The sequence below is a fragment of the Rhinatrema bivittatum genome, chromosome 9, assembly GCF_901001135.1.
Source record: "Rhinatrema bivittatum chromosome 9, aRhiBiv1.1, whole genome shotgun sequence".
NCBI lineage: Eukaryota > Metazoa > Chordata > Amphibia > Gymnophiona > Rhinatrematidae > Rhinatrema > Rhinatrema bivittatum.
Window position 1 is genome coordinate 249656480 of NC_042623.1, and position 17915 is coordinate 249674394.

At 43.8% G+C, this 17915-nt stretch overlaps 1 protein-coding gene across 2 annotated transcripts in view; it reads left to right on the forward strand.

The window, feature by feature from the left end:
• The window catches only part of SPATA16 (spermatogenesis associated 16), a 317457-nt gene that overhangs the window by 277661 nt on the left and 21881 nt on the right, over positions 1 to 17915 (forward strand). For both annotated transcript variants that reach the window (XM_029617036.1, XM_029617037.1), the window contains 2 exons: positions 10148 to 10312; positions 14395 to 14478. In XM_029617036.1, coding sequence (XP_029472896.1) covers positions 10148 to 10312; positions 14395 to 14478 — 249 coding nt within the window. The remainder of the gene's footprint in view (positions 1 to 10147; positions 10313 to 14394; positions 14479 to 17915) is intronic.

Sequence of the window (17915 nt, forward strand, 5' to 3'; positions counted from 1 at the left end):
CACCAAAAAATGGTGATTGACAGTCTAGAAATTTCTTAAATATTTATTTTAAATTATTTCCTGTGCTCTCCAAGGTTTGGGCGGGTACATAAAATTACATACATAATTTAAAATAGAACAAAACTCATTTTACACAGATAAGACATGAACATGCTGCTTCTGATGTAATATACTACTGTAATTAACATACAACAGAGGAATAATGTGTGGCAACAATCTACTGGTCAATATATCTTAACAAGAAAAATATACTACTGTAAGCCATAAATGGCACTTAAAGTAGCCCTTGTAATGAGAATATCGGATAAGAGCTGGGTGCTGAGCAGGGAGTGAAAAAGCCTTCTGAAATAGATACATTTTCAGAGCTTTTTTAGACTTCTTAAGAGTCTGCCAATAGACGCATGGAAAAGGGCAGGGAGTTCCAGAGGACTGGCCTGGCAACAGACAAGGCCCTTTTACATGTTGTTGACAGTTGGGAAAGAGGTATAGAGGGTACATTAAGAAGACTAATCGGAGAAAATTCTTTTTCACTCAAAGCACAATTAAGCACTGGAATTTGTTGCCAGAGGATGTGGTTAGTCAGTTAGTGCCCATCCACCTGCTGCAAGTGATGACCCTCCCTTCCGCTTAGACATCTTAATATCCCTCCCCCCTACTCCACCGCAACAACACACGCCTCTCCATCCCCAAAACCCCTCCTCCATTATAACACACTCTCATTCACAGCAATCCCACTCCCACACTCAAGCATCTACCTCTTCTCCACATGAATGCCTGCAATTATTAGCTCCCGATCATACCTACATTTTACAGATTACACGATGGCATACTTCTGACTCTTATACTAATCAGTGTCAATCAATACTCTACACGCTACTCCAGATGAAACACTGAAAACAACTCTACTCCTGCTCCCGTTTACTCCATCAAAGCTACATCCTATTTATTGTAAGATACATTATGTTTGTGGTCATTCTAGAAGACACTCGGTAGGACATATAAAATACAATATTCAGCTTGTTATATGACAAGATATGCTGTAGAACATATTGTTGATACCATTTCAGTTTAACTTCCTCTATCAGAATTAAAGTTATAGTGTTAAATATATAATGTTATATGATGTTATATATAATGTTATATGACAAAATACTCTGTAGAACATATTGTCGTTACCATTTCAGTTTTAATCTCCTCTGTAAGAATTCATTTTGAAGTTATAATGTTAAATAAGAATTAACTTGAAGTTATAATGTAAAATAAGAAGACCTCGACTTCTTAGAACACAGTTACAATGTAAACCTATGTGATATTCCAGATTGAACACCGGTATATAAAAACAAACATAAATAGTGTAGCTGGGTTCAAAAAAGGTTTGGATAGGTTCTTGGAGGAGAAGTTCATTAACTGCTATTAATCAAGTTTACTTAGGGAATAGCCACTCCTATTAATTGCATCAGTAGCATGGGATCTTCTTGGTGTTTGTGTATTCGCCAGGTTCTTGTGGCCTGGTTTGGCCTCTGTTGGAAACAGGATGCTGGGCTTGATGGACCCTTGGTCTGACCCAGCATGGCAATTTCTTATGTTCTTAAGATTTTGACCATAGGCCTGTAGGGTTGTGGTAGGTCCAAGAAAACAAACCGGTAACCGATCCAAGATGGCTGATAGCAACAAAACACAAAAGGTGGAAGATTCAATAAAGTCCATTTTATACCGATTCCACCTTTTGTGTTTTGTTGGGTTGTGGTAGGAACATAAATCCTTAATGTCAAGCTAATCCATGAAGAGGTAATCTTATTAAGGAGATTAGTTATTATTACAGTCAGTTTGTATTGTTTGTGCCATGAATAGGCAACCAATGAAGTGACCTGGGGATATGTGATTGTGAATATTCAAGCCAATAAGTAGATAAGCAACAGCATTTTGATTTAGTTGTAAGGGTCTAATTGTGTTCTATGAGAGACTTCAATAAAGAGAGTTACAGAAGGTGATACTAGAAAGAACCAAGGATTGAAAAACTATTCTGAAATCAGAGGGTTCAAGATCTGCTTTAAGGTGCCTAAGAAGTCTTAATTTAGTGAATGAGATTTGAACTGATTTAATGTGTGCTTGCATACACAAAAAAGGATAGATAATGACATCTAAGTTTTAGACATTCTGTACTATATGTAACGTGTTTGTTACGGTTCTGGCCGTGAGCACCGCGACCAGACCCTTACCTCCGTGTTCCTGGACCTGTTCCCACTTTTGCTGGCGTGGTTTGCGGCCTGTTCGGTGGCGTCCCCGCGGGGACCGTGCCGCCGGGAAGCCTCCCGTGGATGCCCTGCCTCTAGGCGCACGCTATTTGGGCGCTTATCTAGGCCGTTTCCGCCAGTGGTGACTCTGCCCAATTCCTGACATCAGACGCCGTGGCCTTGATAAGCCGGCTGCAGACCTTCAGTCCTTGCCTTGCAACGGGGTTACCATCTGGTTCCCAGTTGCTCCATGCCCCGGAGTGGGTCACTTTGGAACTCGCTCCATTCCTGCCTGCTTGCTACAGTACCTGCCTGGATCCTGCTTGCTTGCTACAGTTCCTGCCTGGTTCCAGTACCCGAGTCTTGCTACAGTTCCTGCCTGGTTCCAGTTCCCATCCTTTGCTACAGTGTTGTCCGCTGTTCTTGTCTGGTTCCAGTTCCCGTCCAGTTCTCCCGACTACTCGCCTAAGTCCCAGTGGCTGGGCTCCTACGGGCTCCTCCTGGGGGAGCACCAACTTCCAGGGTGAAGAGCACCATCCACATCCTGCCTGACATCTGCCTCCCATCCTGTGGATTACTAGAGACACTGAACACCTTCTCCCAGTCTCTGACAGCTCGGCCCAAGGGTCCACTAAACTGAGACGCCACAACAGATTGCAAGGCCATGGACTCGGCGGATGCGTCTGCCCCCTTGGATCTCCCAGGGTTGGCCCAGCAGCTGCAGTATCAACAACAGTACCTTGAGGCCCTTACTGGTTCTGTAGGGGAGTTAACAGCCCACTTGGATGCTAGGGCCCCGTCCGCCTCTGAACCAGCACCTGAGGCCCCAGATTCCTCAGTGATGCAGCTGCCAGCACCCTCTCACTACGCTAGGGATAATTGGACCTGCCGCGGCTTCTTGAACCAATGTTTCATACGGTTCTCCCTGCTGCCCCGGCAGTTCCCTACGGATGCGGTGAAGGTAGCCTATATCCTCTCCCTGCTTGATAGGAAGGCCTTGATTTGGGCCTCCCCTCTCTGGGAACATAATGATTCCTCGCTGGTGGACTTACAACAGTTCTTCTCAAAATTTAGACAGGCTTTTGATGAGCCTGCAGAGTAGCTACGGCTACATCCGAATTGTTACAGCTCCATCAGGGGGCTCGCTCCTTGGCAGATTATGCTATGGAGATTCGGACTTTAGCCCAAGAAGTAGGTTGGCAAGATGGAAGTCTTAAGGCCATCTTCCTGGAGGGTCTTTCCGGGCGTATTAAAGACAAAATTGCTGCTCGAGATTTGCCGGAGGACCTCAATGCCTTGATAGAGATGGCTGCCCGCATTGATTGCCGCCTACAACAAAGGGCCAAGAAGCAGCACTCCTCCCGCCACAGTCCCGCTTCAGCCTCCGCGAGACCTGTGTCTTCTCCTAAGACTTCTCACCCAGACGTTCCCTCCTGCGAGCCAATGCAGCTGGGACGTGCTCCTCTCTCTCCTGAAAGGAGACAACGACGCCGTTCCTTGAAGTTGTGCTTGTATTGTGGCCAGAAGGGCCACTTCTTGGCACACTGCCAGGAGCGTGCGGAAAACGCCAAAGCCTGGGAGATCGGGAGGAGCTCCTCCTAGGCTGTGCGACAGCTCCTCAATGTTCCGTGCCTGTTACCTTGGAGTACCCTGGAGGATCCATTGAGACGATCGCGTTCCTGGATTCCGGAGCAGGGGGTAATTTTATCTTACAAGACTTGGTCTCCCAGTTGCAAATTCCTACGCATAGACGGGAGGTCCCGCTGCGAATTACCTCCATCCAGGGGACACTCCTTCCCGGACCTATAGTGAAGTGCATGACACCCATTACTGTCCGCACCGGGGCGATCCATACGGAGGAGATAGCCTTCTTAGTGTTGGAGAAGGCTGTCCACCCCGTGGTGCTAGTGTTGCCGTGGCTACAGAAGCACTCGCCCATGATCCAGTGGGATACTCTACAAATCGTTAAGTGGAGCCCCTTCTGTCTTGCTAATTGCATAAAGGTGCCGAAGACTCCCGGACTCCTGTTGATGCACTCTGCCCTCAGCCCTCCGGCACCTTATGAGGACTTCACGGATGTTTTTTCTAAAACCAAGGCGGAGATCCTTCCGCAGCACCGTCCATACGACTGTGCTATTGACCTGCTACCTGGATCTATGCCTCCACGTGGAAGGGTATACCCCTTGTCACTGCCTGAAACCCAGGCCACGTCCGAGTATATTTCAGAAAACCTGGCCGAGGGGGTTTATTCGCCCGTCCAAGTTGTCTGCAGGGGCAGGCTTCTTCTTTGTCAGCAAGAAGGACGGCTCTCTGAGGCCATGTATGGACTATCGAGGCCTTAACTCCATTACCAAACGGGACAGTTACCCACTTCTGCTAATTCCGGAGCTCTTTGATAGGCTCCAGGGAGTGAAGATTTTTACAAAGTTGGACTTACGAGGTGCTTACAACCTTGTCAGAATTTGTCCCGGAGACGAGTGGAAAACCGCTTTTAATACCAGAGACGGGCATTACGAATATCTTGTGATGCCTTTTGGCTTATGTAATGCTCCAGCGGTGTTCCAGCACCTTATGAATGAGTAGTTACGGGATCTTCTGAACACCTGCGTAATTGTCTACCTCAACAACGTTCTAATCTTCTCCCAGGACCTGCCTACACATCGTCAGCATGTCCGTCAAGTGCTCCAGATTCTTAGGGAGCATGGCCTGTACGCGAAACTGGAAAAGTGCAGTTTCGAGAAGACGTCCCTGCTTTTCCTAGGTTACATTGTCTCGGCAGCTGGCTTCCAAATGGATCCCGAGAAAGTGGCTGAAAGCAACTACTGTATTGGCGATAAAAAGTTGCTAGCCGTGAAACTAGCCTTGGAGGAGTAGAGACAGTGGTTGGAGGGGGCCAACCTCCCGGTTACAATCTACACCGACCACAAGAACTTAGCATTTCTGAAGCAGGCCCAGCGCCTGAACCCAAGGCAAGCCCGGTGGTCGCTGTTCTTTGATCGGTTTAATTTTACGTTACGTTACCGACCCGGTTTCAAGAATGTTCGAGCCGATGCGCTTTCATGCTCTTCTGAAGTTGAAGAGACCCCGGACACTCCGCAGTATATCCTGGACCCCGTAAAGGTGAGCCTCGCGGCAACAGAGGTGTCCTCCCAAGGGAAGACCTTCGTCGGACCCCGCTCCCGCAGAGCAGTCCTCTCCTGGGCTCTATTCTCTCTGTTACCTCTCCTGGGCCCTATTCTCTCTGTTACCTGGAAACCGATGTGATATCTCGATCGAATGTCGGTATATAAAAGAAATAAAATAAATAAATGTCTCCCTTACAGGTGGCCATTCCGGCCGTAAGGGGACTTTGGACCTGCTAAATCGATTTTATTGGTGGCTGACGGTGAGACAGGATGTCCAAGCTTTTGTGGGCTCTTGCCCAACCTGCGCCATACAGAAGTCACTCACCGGGAAGCCCAGAGGCCTGTTACAGCCATTGCCCATTCCAGTGGAGCCGTGAACTCACATCTCCACCGACTTCATTGTGGATCTCCCAGCTTCAGATGGGAATTCGGTCATTTGGGTGACCGTAGGCCGATTCTCCAAGATGGCGCACTTCGTCCCCCTGCCAAAGTTGCCTTCAGCACCAGACCTAGCCAATCTCTTCGTGCAGCATATCTTTAGACTTCACGGCCTTCCGCAGGATATAGTCTCAGACCAAGGTCCACAGTTTACCGCTCGATATTGGAAGGCACTTTGCAAACGTTTCAGCGTGCAACTTAGTCTCTCGTCTGCGTTCCACCCTCAGAGTAATGGGCAAATGGAACAAACTAATCGAACCTTAAAGACTTTTCTCCGCTCTTTTGTAAATGAACGACAAGATAATTGGGCCAAGTTACTCCCGTGGGTGGAGTTCTCGTATAATAACCATACGCATACCGCTACTGGAAGTTCGCCTTTCCTCATTGTCTATGGAAAGCGACCACCCTTGCCTTCACTTGAACCCAGTGCACTCCCAGCAGTGCAACTCTCAGCCCGCCAGCTCTTATCCTTATGGACTTCTATCCAGGGGAAGTTACATAAAGCCGCCCAGTCTGCCAAGAAATGGGCAGATTGACATCATCAGCCAGCGCTATCTTCCTGCCTGGAGACCGCGTCTAGCTTAGTACTAAGAATCTACAGCTACGGATCCCATCTCGAAGACTAGGCCCGAGATTCTGTGGGCCATTCCGAGTCGCCGAACGAGTGGGAGCAGTCTCTTACCGGTTACACCTTCCCTCCTCCATGCACATACATAATGCTTTCCACGTGTCATTGTTGAAGCCTCTTGTTCTGTCCAGATATCACTCCCAGGCTCCCGAACCATTGGATCCAGCCTGGGAGGGCTGTGAACCCGAGGATAACTCATGGGAACCTGCCCGTAATATCCTCGACAAGGACTTGTTACGGCAATTTCATCTGGATCACCCAAGTAAGCCTGGACCTGCTAAGAGGGGGCATAAGGGGGGGGGGGGTACTGTTACGGTTCTGGCCGTGAGCACTGCGACAAGACCCTTACCTCCGTGTTCCTGGACCTGTTCCCGCTTTTGCTGGCGTTGTTTGCGGCCTGTTTGGCAGCGTCCCCGCGGGGACCATGCCATCAGGAAGCCTCCTGTGGATGCCCTGCCTCTAGGCGCGCGCGCACGCGCTACTTGGGCGCTTATCTCGGCCTTTTCCCGCTAGTGGTGACTCCGCCCAATTCCTGACATCAGATGCCGCGGCCTTGATAAGCCAGCTGCAGACCTTCAGTCCTTGCCTTGCAACGGGGTTACCATCCGGTTCCCAGTTGCTCCGTGCCCCGGAGTGGGTCACTTTGGAACTCGCTCCGTTCCTGCCTGCTTGCTACAGTACCTGCCTGGATCCTGCTTGCTTGCTACAGTTCCTGCCTGGTTCCAGTACCCGAGTCTTGCTACAGTTCCTGCCTGGTTCCAGTTCCCGTCCTTTGCTACAGCGTTGTCCGCTGTTCTTGTCTGGTTCCAGTTCCCGTCCAGTTCTCCTGTCTACTCGCCTAAGTCCCAGAGGCTGGGCCTCTACGGGCTCCTCCGGGGGGGGCTTCAGCTTCCAGGGGTGAAACCTCACCTAAGTCCCAGCGGCTGGGCTCCTACGGGCTCCTCCCGGGGGAGCACCAGCTTCCAGGGTGAAGAGCACCATCCACGTCCTGCCTGACATCTGCCTCCTGACCTGTGGATTACTAGAGACACTGAACACCTTCTCCCAGTCTCTGACAGGTCGGCCCAAGGGTCCACTAAACTGAGACGCCACAACAGTGTTATCAAACATTGCAGGGAGAAATTTTCAGGGAATTAATAGACTGATGGGCTACCTAGAATTATGATTTCAGTTTTATTGAGATTGACAGACAATATATTTTGGGAAAGTCAACTTCTGATGATGGAAATATATAGAGAGGCAAAATGAGATATGGTAGACCAGGTGGATTTTTAACAGGAAATAGAACCCGATGTCTTCAGCACACAACCTGTATGATAGACCTAGCATAGAATAGAAAAAGTGGTATGAGATAGACATTAAATAGTGCTACTGACAAAGCCAAGACTTAAGGTACCCAAGTGGAGATGTGGTACCAGTAGGAGGTAGATGAGGCTATTTGAAACTGTTGTATTCAGTCAGATGAGATATGATTTAAACCATGGAAGTACTGAACCAGAGATATCAGTCAGCTAAGCACATGAAAAGAATATTAGTGTTAATGGTATTGAATGAAGTTGTAATGTCTAATAGAATTAGCATGTAAGAAATTCCCGATTCAAAGCCTCAGATTATAGTGTCGGTTCTGGATAGAAGTAAGATTTCTGTGTTATGGAATTATCTAAATCCAAATGGATATTGATCATAAGAACATAAGAACATAAGAAAATGCCATACTGGGTCAGACCAAGGGTCCATCAAGCCCAGCATCCTGTTTCCAACAGTGGCCAATCCAGGCCAATGATGGAATTGTTGTGAAGGAATTGGGAAAGCTGTTTCAGCACCATAGACTCGATAATTTTTTATAAAAATGGAAGGGATGATATGGGATGGAAATTTGAAAAGTCAGATGGCTTCTTTAGGATGGGTCAAACTGAGGCATGCTTTAATGAAGAGGGAGGATTATCAGTGGAGAGTGATAGGTTCACAATTTTTGCAATGGGTACAATGTCATTGCGAGTAATTCTGAGGAGGGAAATCGAGCAAGGGTTAAGAGGATATGTTGATGAACTTAAATTACTAATACTTTGCAAAATTTTGGATTGTAAGACATATTCAAATTCATCCCAACATTGTTGGTCAGTGTTATCATTATTCAGAGGCATGAGGATGTTTGCAGGGAAAGAAGCACAAAGATTAGCAATTTTAGATATAAAGAAATTAGCAAATAAATCACAAAGTTCTCATGAGGAACTTGCAGGAAGAAAATTGGATTTAGAAGATTGTCTGACAAGCTGCTTAACAGTGTTAAATAGTATTCTAGAGCTGTTTCCATAGGCTCTAATTACAAATGTACAATTTATTAGCTGAATTTACTACAGCTCCACATAGCAATAATTGAAGTCAATAGGCCTCAAGATTTTCAGCAGTAGTGTTTTCACAACATGGCCTTGGATCTACAAAGGGCATGTTTCAAGACTGTTAATGACTGAGTGTACAAATGAGCAGTGGTTTCATACACATTCATTATATATATATATCTTGACTGCTAGACCGGCTGGAAGGTCCTCCAAGGACCAGTTGAGAATCACTGGACTAGACCAATTTCAGGTTATGTCATAGTGCAGTAGGGTTGCCAAGTGGATCTGTCATAATGAACAGACCAATTCAGTTCTGTCTTTACCTCTTTGCATGCAGGGATTTGGAGTTTTGATGTTGTTAAGAAAAGCAGCGTTATTAGGCCATATGTATCATAGGATACAACCAGAGATAGATTAGCTTGCCCTTATGGCATGGAGCCATATGGGAACCCTTTTGTACAACCATGATAATTCTGTATCATTTTGTTTAAAAGAATTTTGATAAATAACTCAAAATAAACTTCATTTTAATGTTTCCCAGGTCTGTCCTATTGACCCCTACCATCAGTCAAGTTTTTCTGGATGTCTTCAATGAATATGCATGTGATGAATTTTAGGACAAGTTTGGGAACTGCTGGTTTATTTAGTATAAAGTTGGACACATATTACTGTTCACAACATAGAATAGGGCTTCCCAAACCCACAGCTAGATTTCAGGGATATTCACAATGAATAAGCATATGATAAATTTGCATATACTGAATCTCAAATATATGCAAATTTATGCATATTAATTGCAAATATCCTGAAACCCAGACTGGCTGCAGGGTACACCAGGGCAATTTTGTAGAATTCTGAAATGCTACTGGTTGTAGATAAAGATGATTCCAGTTCCAGGCATGCCAGGCACCAGTTACAATATCAAACTAAAAAAATATACAAATTTAATTTAGTTTATGCAAACTTTCCCATGCATATTCATTTGCGATATTTAATGAAAACCAAACCTGCTAACATGCTGACTTCTGCAGTGGAAGTGGAGCTTGTATTTAGGGATAGCAGTCAAACAAAAACTGAAAGGATTTATGAAAATCATTATCTCTAATATCACTTTCCTAACTTCAAGGCCTACTGTAGCAATACCAGTCTTACTTTTGTCTTGCTGCAGTGGGCTAGTTTGACTAATAACAATAAGCATAGGAAAAGCTTGGTGGATGAATATTAAACTACCATTCCCAGAAGCGTTCCCTTACTGTGTTCTGTCAGTCCTAATGCGATGGAGGTCTGAGGCAGTAGTGCTAGGCTCCTGCTACAGGGCTCTGGGGGACAAGTCTATCTCTTTCCTACACCACTCTAACATGTTTGCTTTTGCTGAGAGGACAGGGGAGTTTCTCTGCATGTTCAGGTGTGATCGAGAAGCTGCAGTACGCCAGCTTTCTCAGTCAGTCGCAGCGAGGAAAAGAAGAGTCCCAGGTGATTAATCAAGCGATGGCTGAACTAGCGACGATTCCATATCTACAGGATATCAGTCAACAGGATGCTGAACTGGTAGGCTTTTTTTTTTTCTCTTCTCAAATACTTTGTTTTGACCTTTTACAAGCAGCAAACCAAGAAAATAAGATGCATTCTAAACAATACTGCAGTAAGTCATTCTTAAAGCATGGAAGAATTCAGAGAGGATTTAAAATGCTGGCTGCAGCTTCAGTTGAGGAGGTGCTAGGAGCGCAAAGGATGAAACTCTGAAAGCCAGGTTGCAGTGGGATTATTAATGCAAGCATCAGTGTTCAACACGCTTCCTACAACTCTCCTAGAATGCCACTGCCTCTGTAAATACAAACTTACCAATGGCAAAATAAGGAATATTAGTCATGTAGATCAGAAAGATATCATCTTAAAAATTACTTTTCAAAGTATCTACACAAAGGCACACAGCCTTATCCAAGTTCGAAGATCTCTTGCTATTACAAAATTAGGAAGGCAATCGTAAGGGATAGATGGAGGAAGAGAGGGATGGATGGAGGAAGAGAGGGATGGATGGAGGAAGAGAGGGATGGACAGTTTGTAGACAGCTTCCCGATGGCTTACTGCTCCAGGAAAGAGATTGAGGGAATGGGAATTAAAGAGCAGTTGAGAAAGGGGACACATTTTGAATTGTTAGGCTGTTAATTAAGAAAGAAAAAGGGCTGCCATGATACGGAGTATTAATGTTCCAGTAGCCGCAGCTCCTACGCTAATAGAGAAAAAGAATAAATGCAAACCCCACACAATTTTAACCCATGGGGGTTTACCACAGAGGAAAGCCAAAGGATATACAGTTTTTCTTCCATTACTGGCCCCTGATAAATTACCTGCAGAGGATTGTGCCTGCTTTCTCTTTGGGTAATTTTTCTGTCTGACACACCAGAAGTTGTTTTGATTTATACAAAACCACACAATGCTGTTCCACTTCTTAATGCGTGCAAAATCACTTGCATTGTAGAACAGTGCATGCAAGTTTGCCAGCTTTGCGAGCTGGCAATCAAAAACCCCGTTAGTTTACCTACAGAAATGTTAAAAATTTGCTTTTATTGCATGATTAATTAATTGTATAAATCTAAAGAACAGTGATGGTGAATGACCTTCATACATTTGCTCTTGCACCAAGACTGCTAATTTTATTGCAGGACTTGTGTCTGCTCAGGTGCTTATAGTTGTAATCATTGGTCAGAGGTGTGATGTTCAAGAATGTCCTCAGAAATTTTCATTGCAAGCAAAATTGGTGCATTTACTACACCCACACAAATTCATTGATCTTTTGCTTTAGCATTCTTTGCTATGAAACTTCTGAAAATACCCAACACTGCAGAGTTTTGCATAACTCCTGTGCTGGAACCCAATAGGAGACATAATTCAGCGCATGCACTAAGCTGAACATGAGCTGTTGTCTTATACTTTGGTCTTAGTGCATGCGCTGAATTATCTGTCTCTTGTCTGGCTCCAGCATAAGAGTATTCTGCTGAAGCAGAATATATTATTCGAAACACTGCAGTGCCGGGTATTTTTCAGAAGATTCATGATATGTAAACACGTTTATCTGTACAGTTTTTGACAAGAAAAAAAAATGTAAACAACATCCTTAAACATCGCTACACCTATGACCAATGATTACACCTATAAGCACCTGAATAGATGTGTCATACAATAAAATTATGCAGTCTTGGTGTATGAGCAAAAGTATGAAAATCAATCATTCAATGCCACTCTTCTTCATATTTATTTCCAGACATTTTTATATCGCACATACAGAAAAAAATGATCAGAACGGTTTTAAACATAATAAATATCAAAAATCAAAACAATTTAAAATCACATAGCACAGTCCCAAAGGGCATAAAAACTAAACAGAGCAATCAGATCCAGTCCAATCTTGGAAAAAACCATGCCTTAACTTTTTTTTTCTAAATGACAAGTAATTCATCTCCAGCCCGATGTCCAATGGTGTTGAATTCCAAAGCACAGGCCCACACATTGAAAACATCACTTTTTTGATCTTTTAAACCCCAGCTACTACAAACGGAGGGCCATTTGCACATCATAACTTACAACCAGTTGGGTGTTTGTGATTAGAGTGAGATTGTGTTTTTTGATTAATAATGAATATGTACCAATAAAAACAAAATTGATTGATTGTAAAAAGAGAGCGGGGGTTCAGATAGAAAATGGGGGAAAGGTGTGGTGCCTGCTATGGCAGGGTTGCCACCTTACTCAGGTCAAGCTGAAGTTCTATTCCTGGTGCTGTCTCATCGCAGTGCATGTAAGTGGAATCCTACTTAGGGAAATCAGAACCGCCTCTCCATGAGAACAATGGGGCAAAACCAGGAGTGGGTCAGCCTGTTTGGTCGACGGGATAAGGTGGTAACCGGCTGTTGGAAGGGGTGAAACATTCACTCTAACTGAAATATTCCTGTAGCGTTCCAGCTCCAAAACTCCTCTGCTTGTTATCGCCGACGGTAATGGGACTCAGTCCAGTCCTTGAGCGCACCCTAGTCAGTCTGGTTTTCAGCATAACCACAGTGAATATACAGTACACTTGGGCAGTGGTGACCCAGTATATGCAAATATTTCAAGCATATTCATTGAGAACATTCTGAACTGTGGTAGTCCCAAGGACTGAACTGATAACTGTTGGCCAGTATCTTCCTGCAAAGAAATTATTATAGTCTTCAGGGCATTAATACCATACTTTTAGATTGAAACAAAGGATCCCTAAATTAGAAATTTTAAGAAATTTAATCAAAATGGTTGCATATTCTAGTTTCTTGAATTATTGAGTTATTTTAATGTAGATATTTGATCTTTATTTCAAAGGTGACATATAGTAGCTGCTAAGTTTCCTGGAAATGTAAGCAAGTTTATGTAGTCTCCGTGAAAGTATTAAATATTTTCCATATTGCAATCTGTGTGATTGTAACAAGAATAAAATAAAATCTTCAGAAATGATTTATTTTAAATTTCTGAAAGTCTCTAGAGAGAGAATGAGGGAGACACACCTACAGTACAGTGGAGGGATTATGTTGCACACAATGGTTACTATCCTGTGAACTTCAGAAGCGTGCAAAAACTGATGTACAGGAGTAAAATCTCCAGGCAGTAATGAGTTAAAAAAAAAAGTCATAAGGCTAATCTCTTCCAATTTTCAGACATTTATGTTGCTCAGGAACATCAGTAATATTGCCATCATTTTGGTGTTCACTTTGTGGGTTGCAGTCAATTTGGAACAGAGGCAGCAGCAAGATCAATATCACTACAAGACTTTGTCATATTCAGTTATGAGAAGATTCCTTCATAGGAAAGAAGTGAAAAAGCTAGTCAGGGTTCCCAAACCGGTGCTGGGGCCACCCTATCCAGGCAGGTTTTCAGAATACCCACAATCAACATGCATGAGATTACTTTGCATACACTGGCGCCTCAACATATGAGCATAGCTTGGATTCATATTTGTGGTGAAGATCCCGAAAATGCAGCTGTCTATGGGGTCCCCAGGGCAACCTTTGGAAGCATTTCGGCATTTGAATTCTCCTCTGTCGAGTCTTTATATTCGAGCTACCTGACCCTGGTCTTTGAGGGATGCAAACAGGTCCGGATTTCTAGCTCACCAAGTTAATCAAATGAACCTGGTCCCCAGAGCAACCGTATGCAAATACACCCAACGAATATTCATGAAGAATTCCCTTGAAAATCAGGGCCTGTCCAGGGCCCTGGCTGACCATGGTCATGCACCTCTGCTTCACATTGTAGCCTAATTTATTATGCATTAGCATTTAGAGAAAAATCTGAAAACCTTGATGCAACAGCATGTTAAGGACATCCAGGCGGTTTTACATGATGAAATACTCTAATACAAATGTAATCTATTTTCAGTACACATTTTCTAAAAGATCTCTTTTGTGGTTCGATACATTTATAACTGGCATGGCATTTTTTTTGCCATGGTTTTAGTAAAGACAAGATGGCAGTGCTCCTTCCTGTGAAAGACAAGTAATAAAATCATCAGCATACAAATGATTTTTTAATTAGGTTTTAATCTGTGTGTTTAGAGAAGTTATTTCCGTGTGAATTCCACTCTGATAATTTTTATCTTGGTACCACAGCTGCAGTCACTAATGGCAGATGCCATGGACAGCCTTGAAGAAAAAAGGAGCAATAAAGAACGTGTGTGGAATAAAATTCAAAAGGTAAAAAAATTTCTGCTGAAGGTATCTGACACACCATGTGTTATTGAAAATACAGTGTGGGCCAGGCCTGCTTATTTGCTAGTGGGGAAACTATTTTAAGCCTACGCTGTCTTTAACTTAGCTGGTCCATATACAGGTAACCGAAACAAAATATATATTCATGGGATTCTATAGATAGTTAAGTACCCTTTCCTGAAATACCGGCATAAAGATTGTCCGAAAAATACTCTCATTTTCATTTTCTAGGATTTCAGCTCTTTTGTCATAATGTCAGTTGCTTTTATCTTATTTCTGTGTAAAGTCTTGTCAGAGGATTGAAACTGTTTTCACTGAATTTGGCCCCTAGCAGTAGGCAGTGTCATATTGAAATACAACACACATACATAACCTAGATTGCCTTTTATGTTCAACCACACATTTTAAAATACCCATTAGTCACATTTCTCCCTGCTTCTTATTTGTATCTGAAGCAACTTAATGTGACAATTCTTACTTCTAATGAGAGGACTTTGCAACTATCATTCCTTCCCTACTGGTGAGGCTGATCTCATTAGGGGGAAAAAAAGTTACCGACTGAACATTCAGGTCATATTCACCAAGGGGCTACCATCATTTTGTTTTTGTTTAGTACATCTATCCATAAGCTGAAATAGCAAGCGGCCAGGAAAAGAAAAAAATGGACCATACATGGTCTTCCTAATATTCTGCTGTTAAGAGAACCATATCATATAAGATTCCCTCTGCAGCCACATTCCTTTCATCAGTCTCCACATAGATTTCCTGTCATCCGAGCATTTCTGCTATCTGTATGCCTTTGAATGTACATCCATCCTAATTTCTCAAGAATTCCACTAAGAACAGGTCAGAGCAATAAACTCTTCTGACTAGCCCACAATAAAAAGATACTATGGTATCTAATCCAAAATTACAGGTGCTAATATATGAATAATTGTTACAGTGGCTAGGAAAATATGACATAATGCAGAACTGTAAAAAAAAACCCAAAAAAACAACCCACCTGTAAAGAAGTAAAACTGGAATGGAATCTACTGGGATAAAATATGTGATGCTAGATTTTGTTTATAGCAAAAGCATACAGTTCTACATCTCTAGGGCCACAAACAGGCCTCATTTTCACGTTATCCACATATCTGGGAACTTTTGAGTTGTGATCACTCTGAGATTGCTGTTGACAGGTTGATTACTGGGGGGGGGCTGCGAAAGAATGTTTTATTATAGTATCAAAGAAACAGCACATCCTATCTTGTCTGCCCATCCACACAACTGCTCAACTTTATAATGCCTACCACTCTCAGATATTCTCTTTATCCCATGTTTTCTTGAATTCAGATATCAGCCTTATCACCATCATCTCCACAGGAAGGCTGTTCCATGTATTTACTACCATCTCTGTAAAAAAAAATATTTCTTTACATTATTCCTGAAGTCTATTCCTTTCACCCTCATCCCATCATATTTCTCTGTTCCACCCCCTCCCTGCTAATACACACTCTCTCTTTGCTGCTACCACCACCACCACCACTTTTCTCTCCTCCAAGGATGACCCAACATTATTTCTCTTCTTCTCTACCCGTCTCCAGCATTTTTTACTCCTACCTCCTATAAGGCACAGCTCACCAAATTATGCACTCTTACTCTACCCCTCAGCTGAGTCCCAAATCCCAAACACGCAGCTGCAGTTCCACCCCATGTGTTGCCTGCAGCGGGCGTGCTCCAGGCTTACATCTTCCCTACCTGCAGCCTTTCTGAAAGGGAGTGGCTAGACAGTAATCAGGCCCTGAGCTTTTCAGCGTTTCCCTAGAGACCTGGCAATTGAGCCACATTTCCTGAGTCTCCGGGAAAAGTCCGTCGAGGTCCCAGATACTATTATCCCCAATGAATGTTCCTTAAGAATATCTGCCTACATTTGGTCTGCGAATCAGGTTAATTAACACCATCCATTTACCCAGAAAACTAGTCCTTTTCTTTGGCCTTGAAGGACCAGGGCTGTGGACCTTTGGTTTAAAGCATCTTTCTGAGATATGGCCCACTGGTGTCTATCGCTGAAAAGGCAAAAAAAAAAAGGGGGGGGGGGAGGGGGCAGAAAAAAATATTGGGAGGATACTCCTCTGCAGCAAATGGAGGTGCCATATGCAATTTGGTTATGAAACAGCTCCCACATGTCACTGACAATTTTGTTCCCTTCATCATACTACTACTACTATTTTATCACTTCTGTAGTGCTACTCGTTGTATGCAGAATTGTACAAATTCACATAACAGTCTCTATTCCATAAAGCTTACAGACCAATTAAGAAAAACAGACAAGACGAGATTGAGAATTTCATTTATTAAGAAAATAGGTAAAACCAATAGAGCTGTGAGCAGGAAAATCAAGAGTTAAGATTTAAAAGTAGTCTCAAAAAGGTGGGTTTTTAGACTCGATTTGAATAAGACTAGAGAGAGCACAATGCACCAACATACAGTGCAGCAAAGGGTAAAGTATGGAGTTGGGAATTGGCAGTAGAGACCAGGCTGGTTCTTCCATTAGGCAAACTAGGTTATCGCCTAGAGCGCCAAAGTTTTGGGGGCATGAGGCCCAGAGAGGAGCTGTGCCAGCACTAATACCACCAACGAGAAATGCACTGTTCTGGAGCCACTTCTGCTGATAGGAGGACATGCTGTGCTAGAGGTAAGTTGGGGAAGTGGGTACATGACCAAAGGTTCAGCTAGGGCACCCTTGCACCAGCCCTGGGTGGAGAAGGGCATAAATAAAGCAAAGTTGCTTATCTATAACAGGTGTTCTCCTAGGACAGCAGGATGATAGTCCTCACACATGGGTGACATCATCGGATGGAGCCCAGCACGGAAAACTTACATCAAAGTTTCTAGAAACTTTATCGGGCACCAATAAAGCTCAACCAAGTTTCTAGAAACTTTGACTGGCACAGTGAGCATGCCCAGCATGCCACTATCCGCATGTCCACACCGGGTCCCTATTCAATCTCATAATATAGAATTACGAAAAATAAAATAAACACAGGATTAACATCCTGCTGTCCTAGGAGAACACCTGTTACAGGTAAGCAATTTTGCTTTCTCCTAGGACAAGCAGGATGGTAGTCTTCACAGTTAGGTGAATGCATAGCTACAGGTTGCTCCTGAACAGGTAAAACCAACAAGCACCTAACTAGGTGCCAACGGACACAACACAGGTACTGTTGGTAACAGAGGGAGACAGCCTGAACCTGAAAAAAAGGGTCCTAGGCAGGAAGAGTTGGGTTCTACAGCTGAAAAGGATTCCGAAGGACAGACTGGCTGAAGCTGCTGTCATGTCGGCCATCCCTGTCCAAGCAGTAATGGGCGGCGAAAGTGTGGAGAGAACTCCACCTCGCAGATCTCAGCTACAGGAACTGCTCGCAAGTGGACCACCAAAG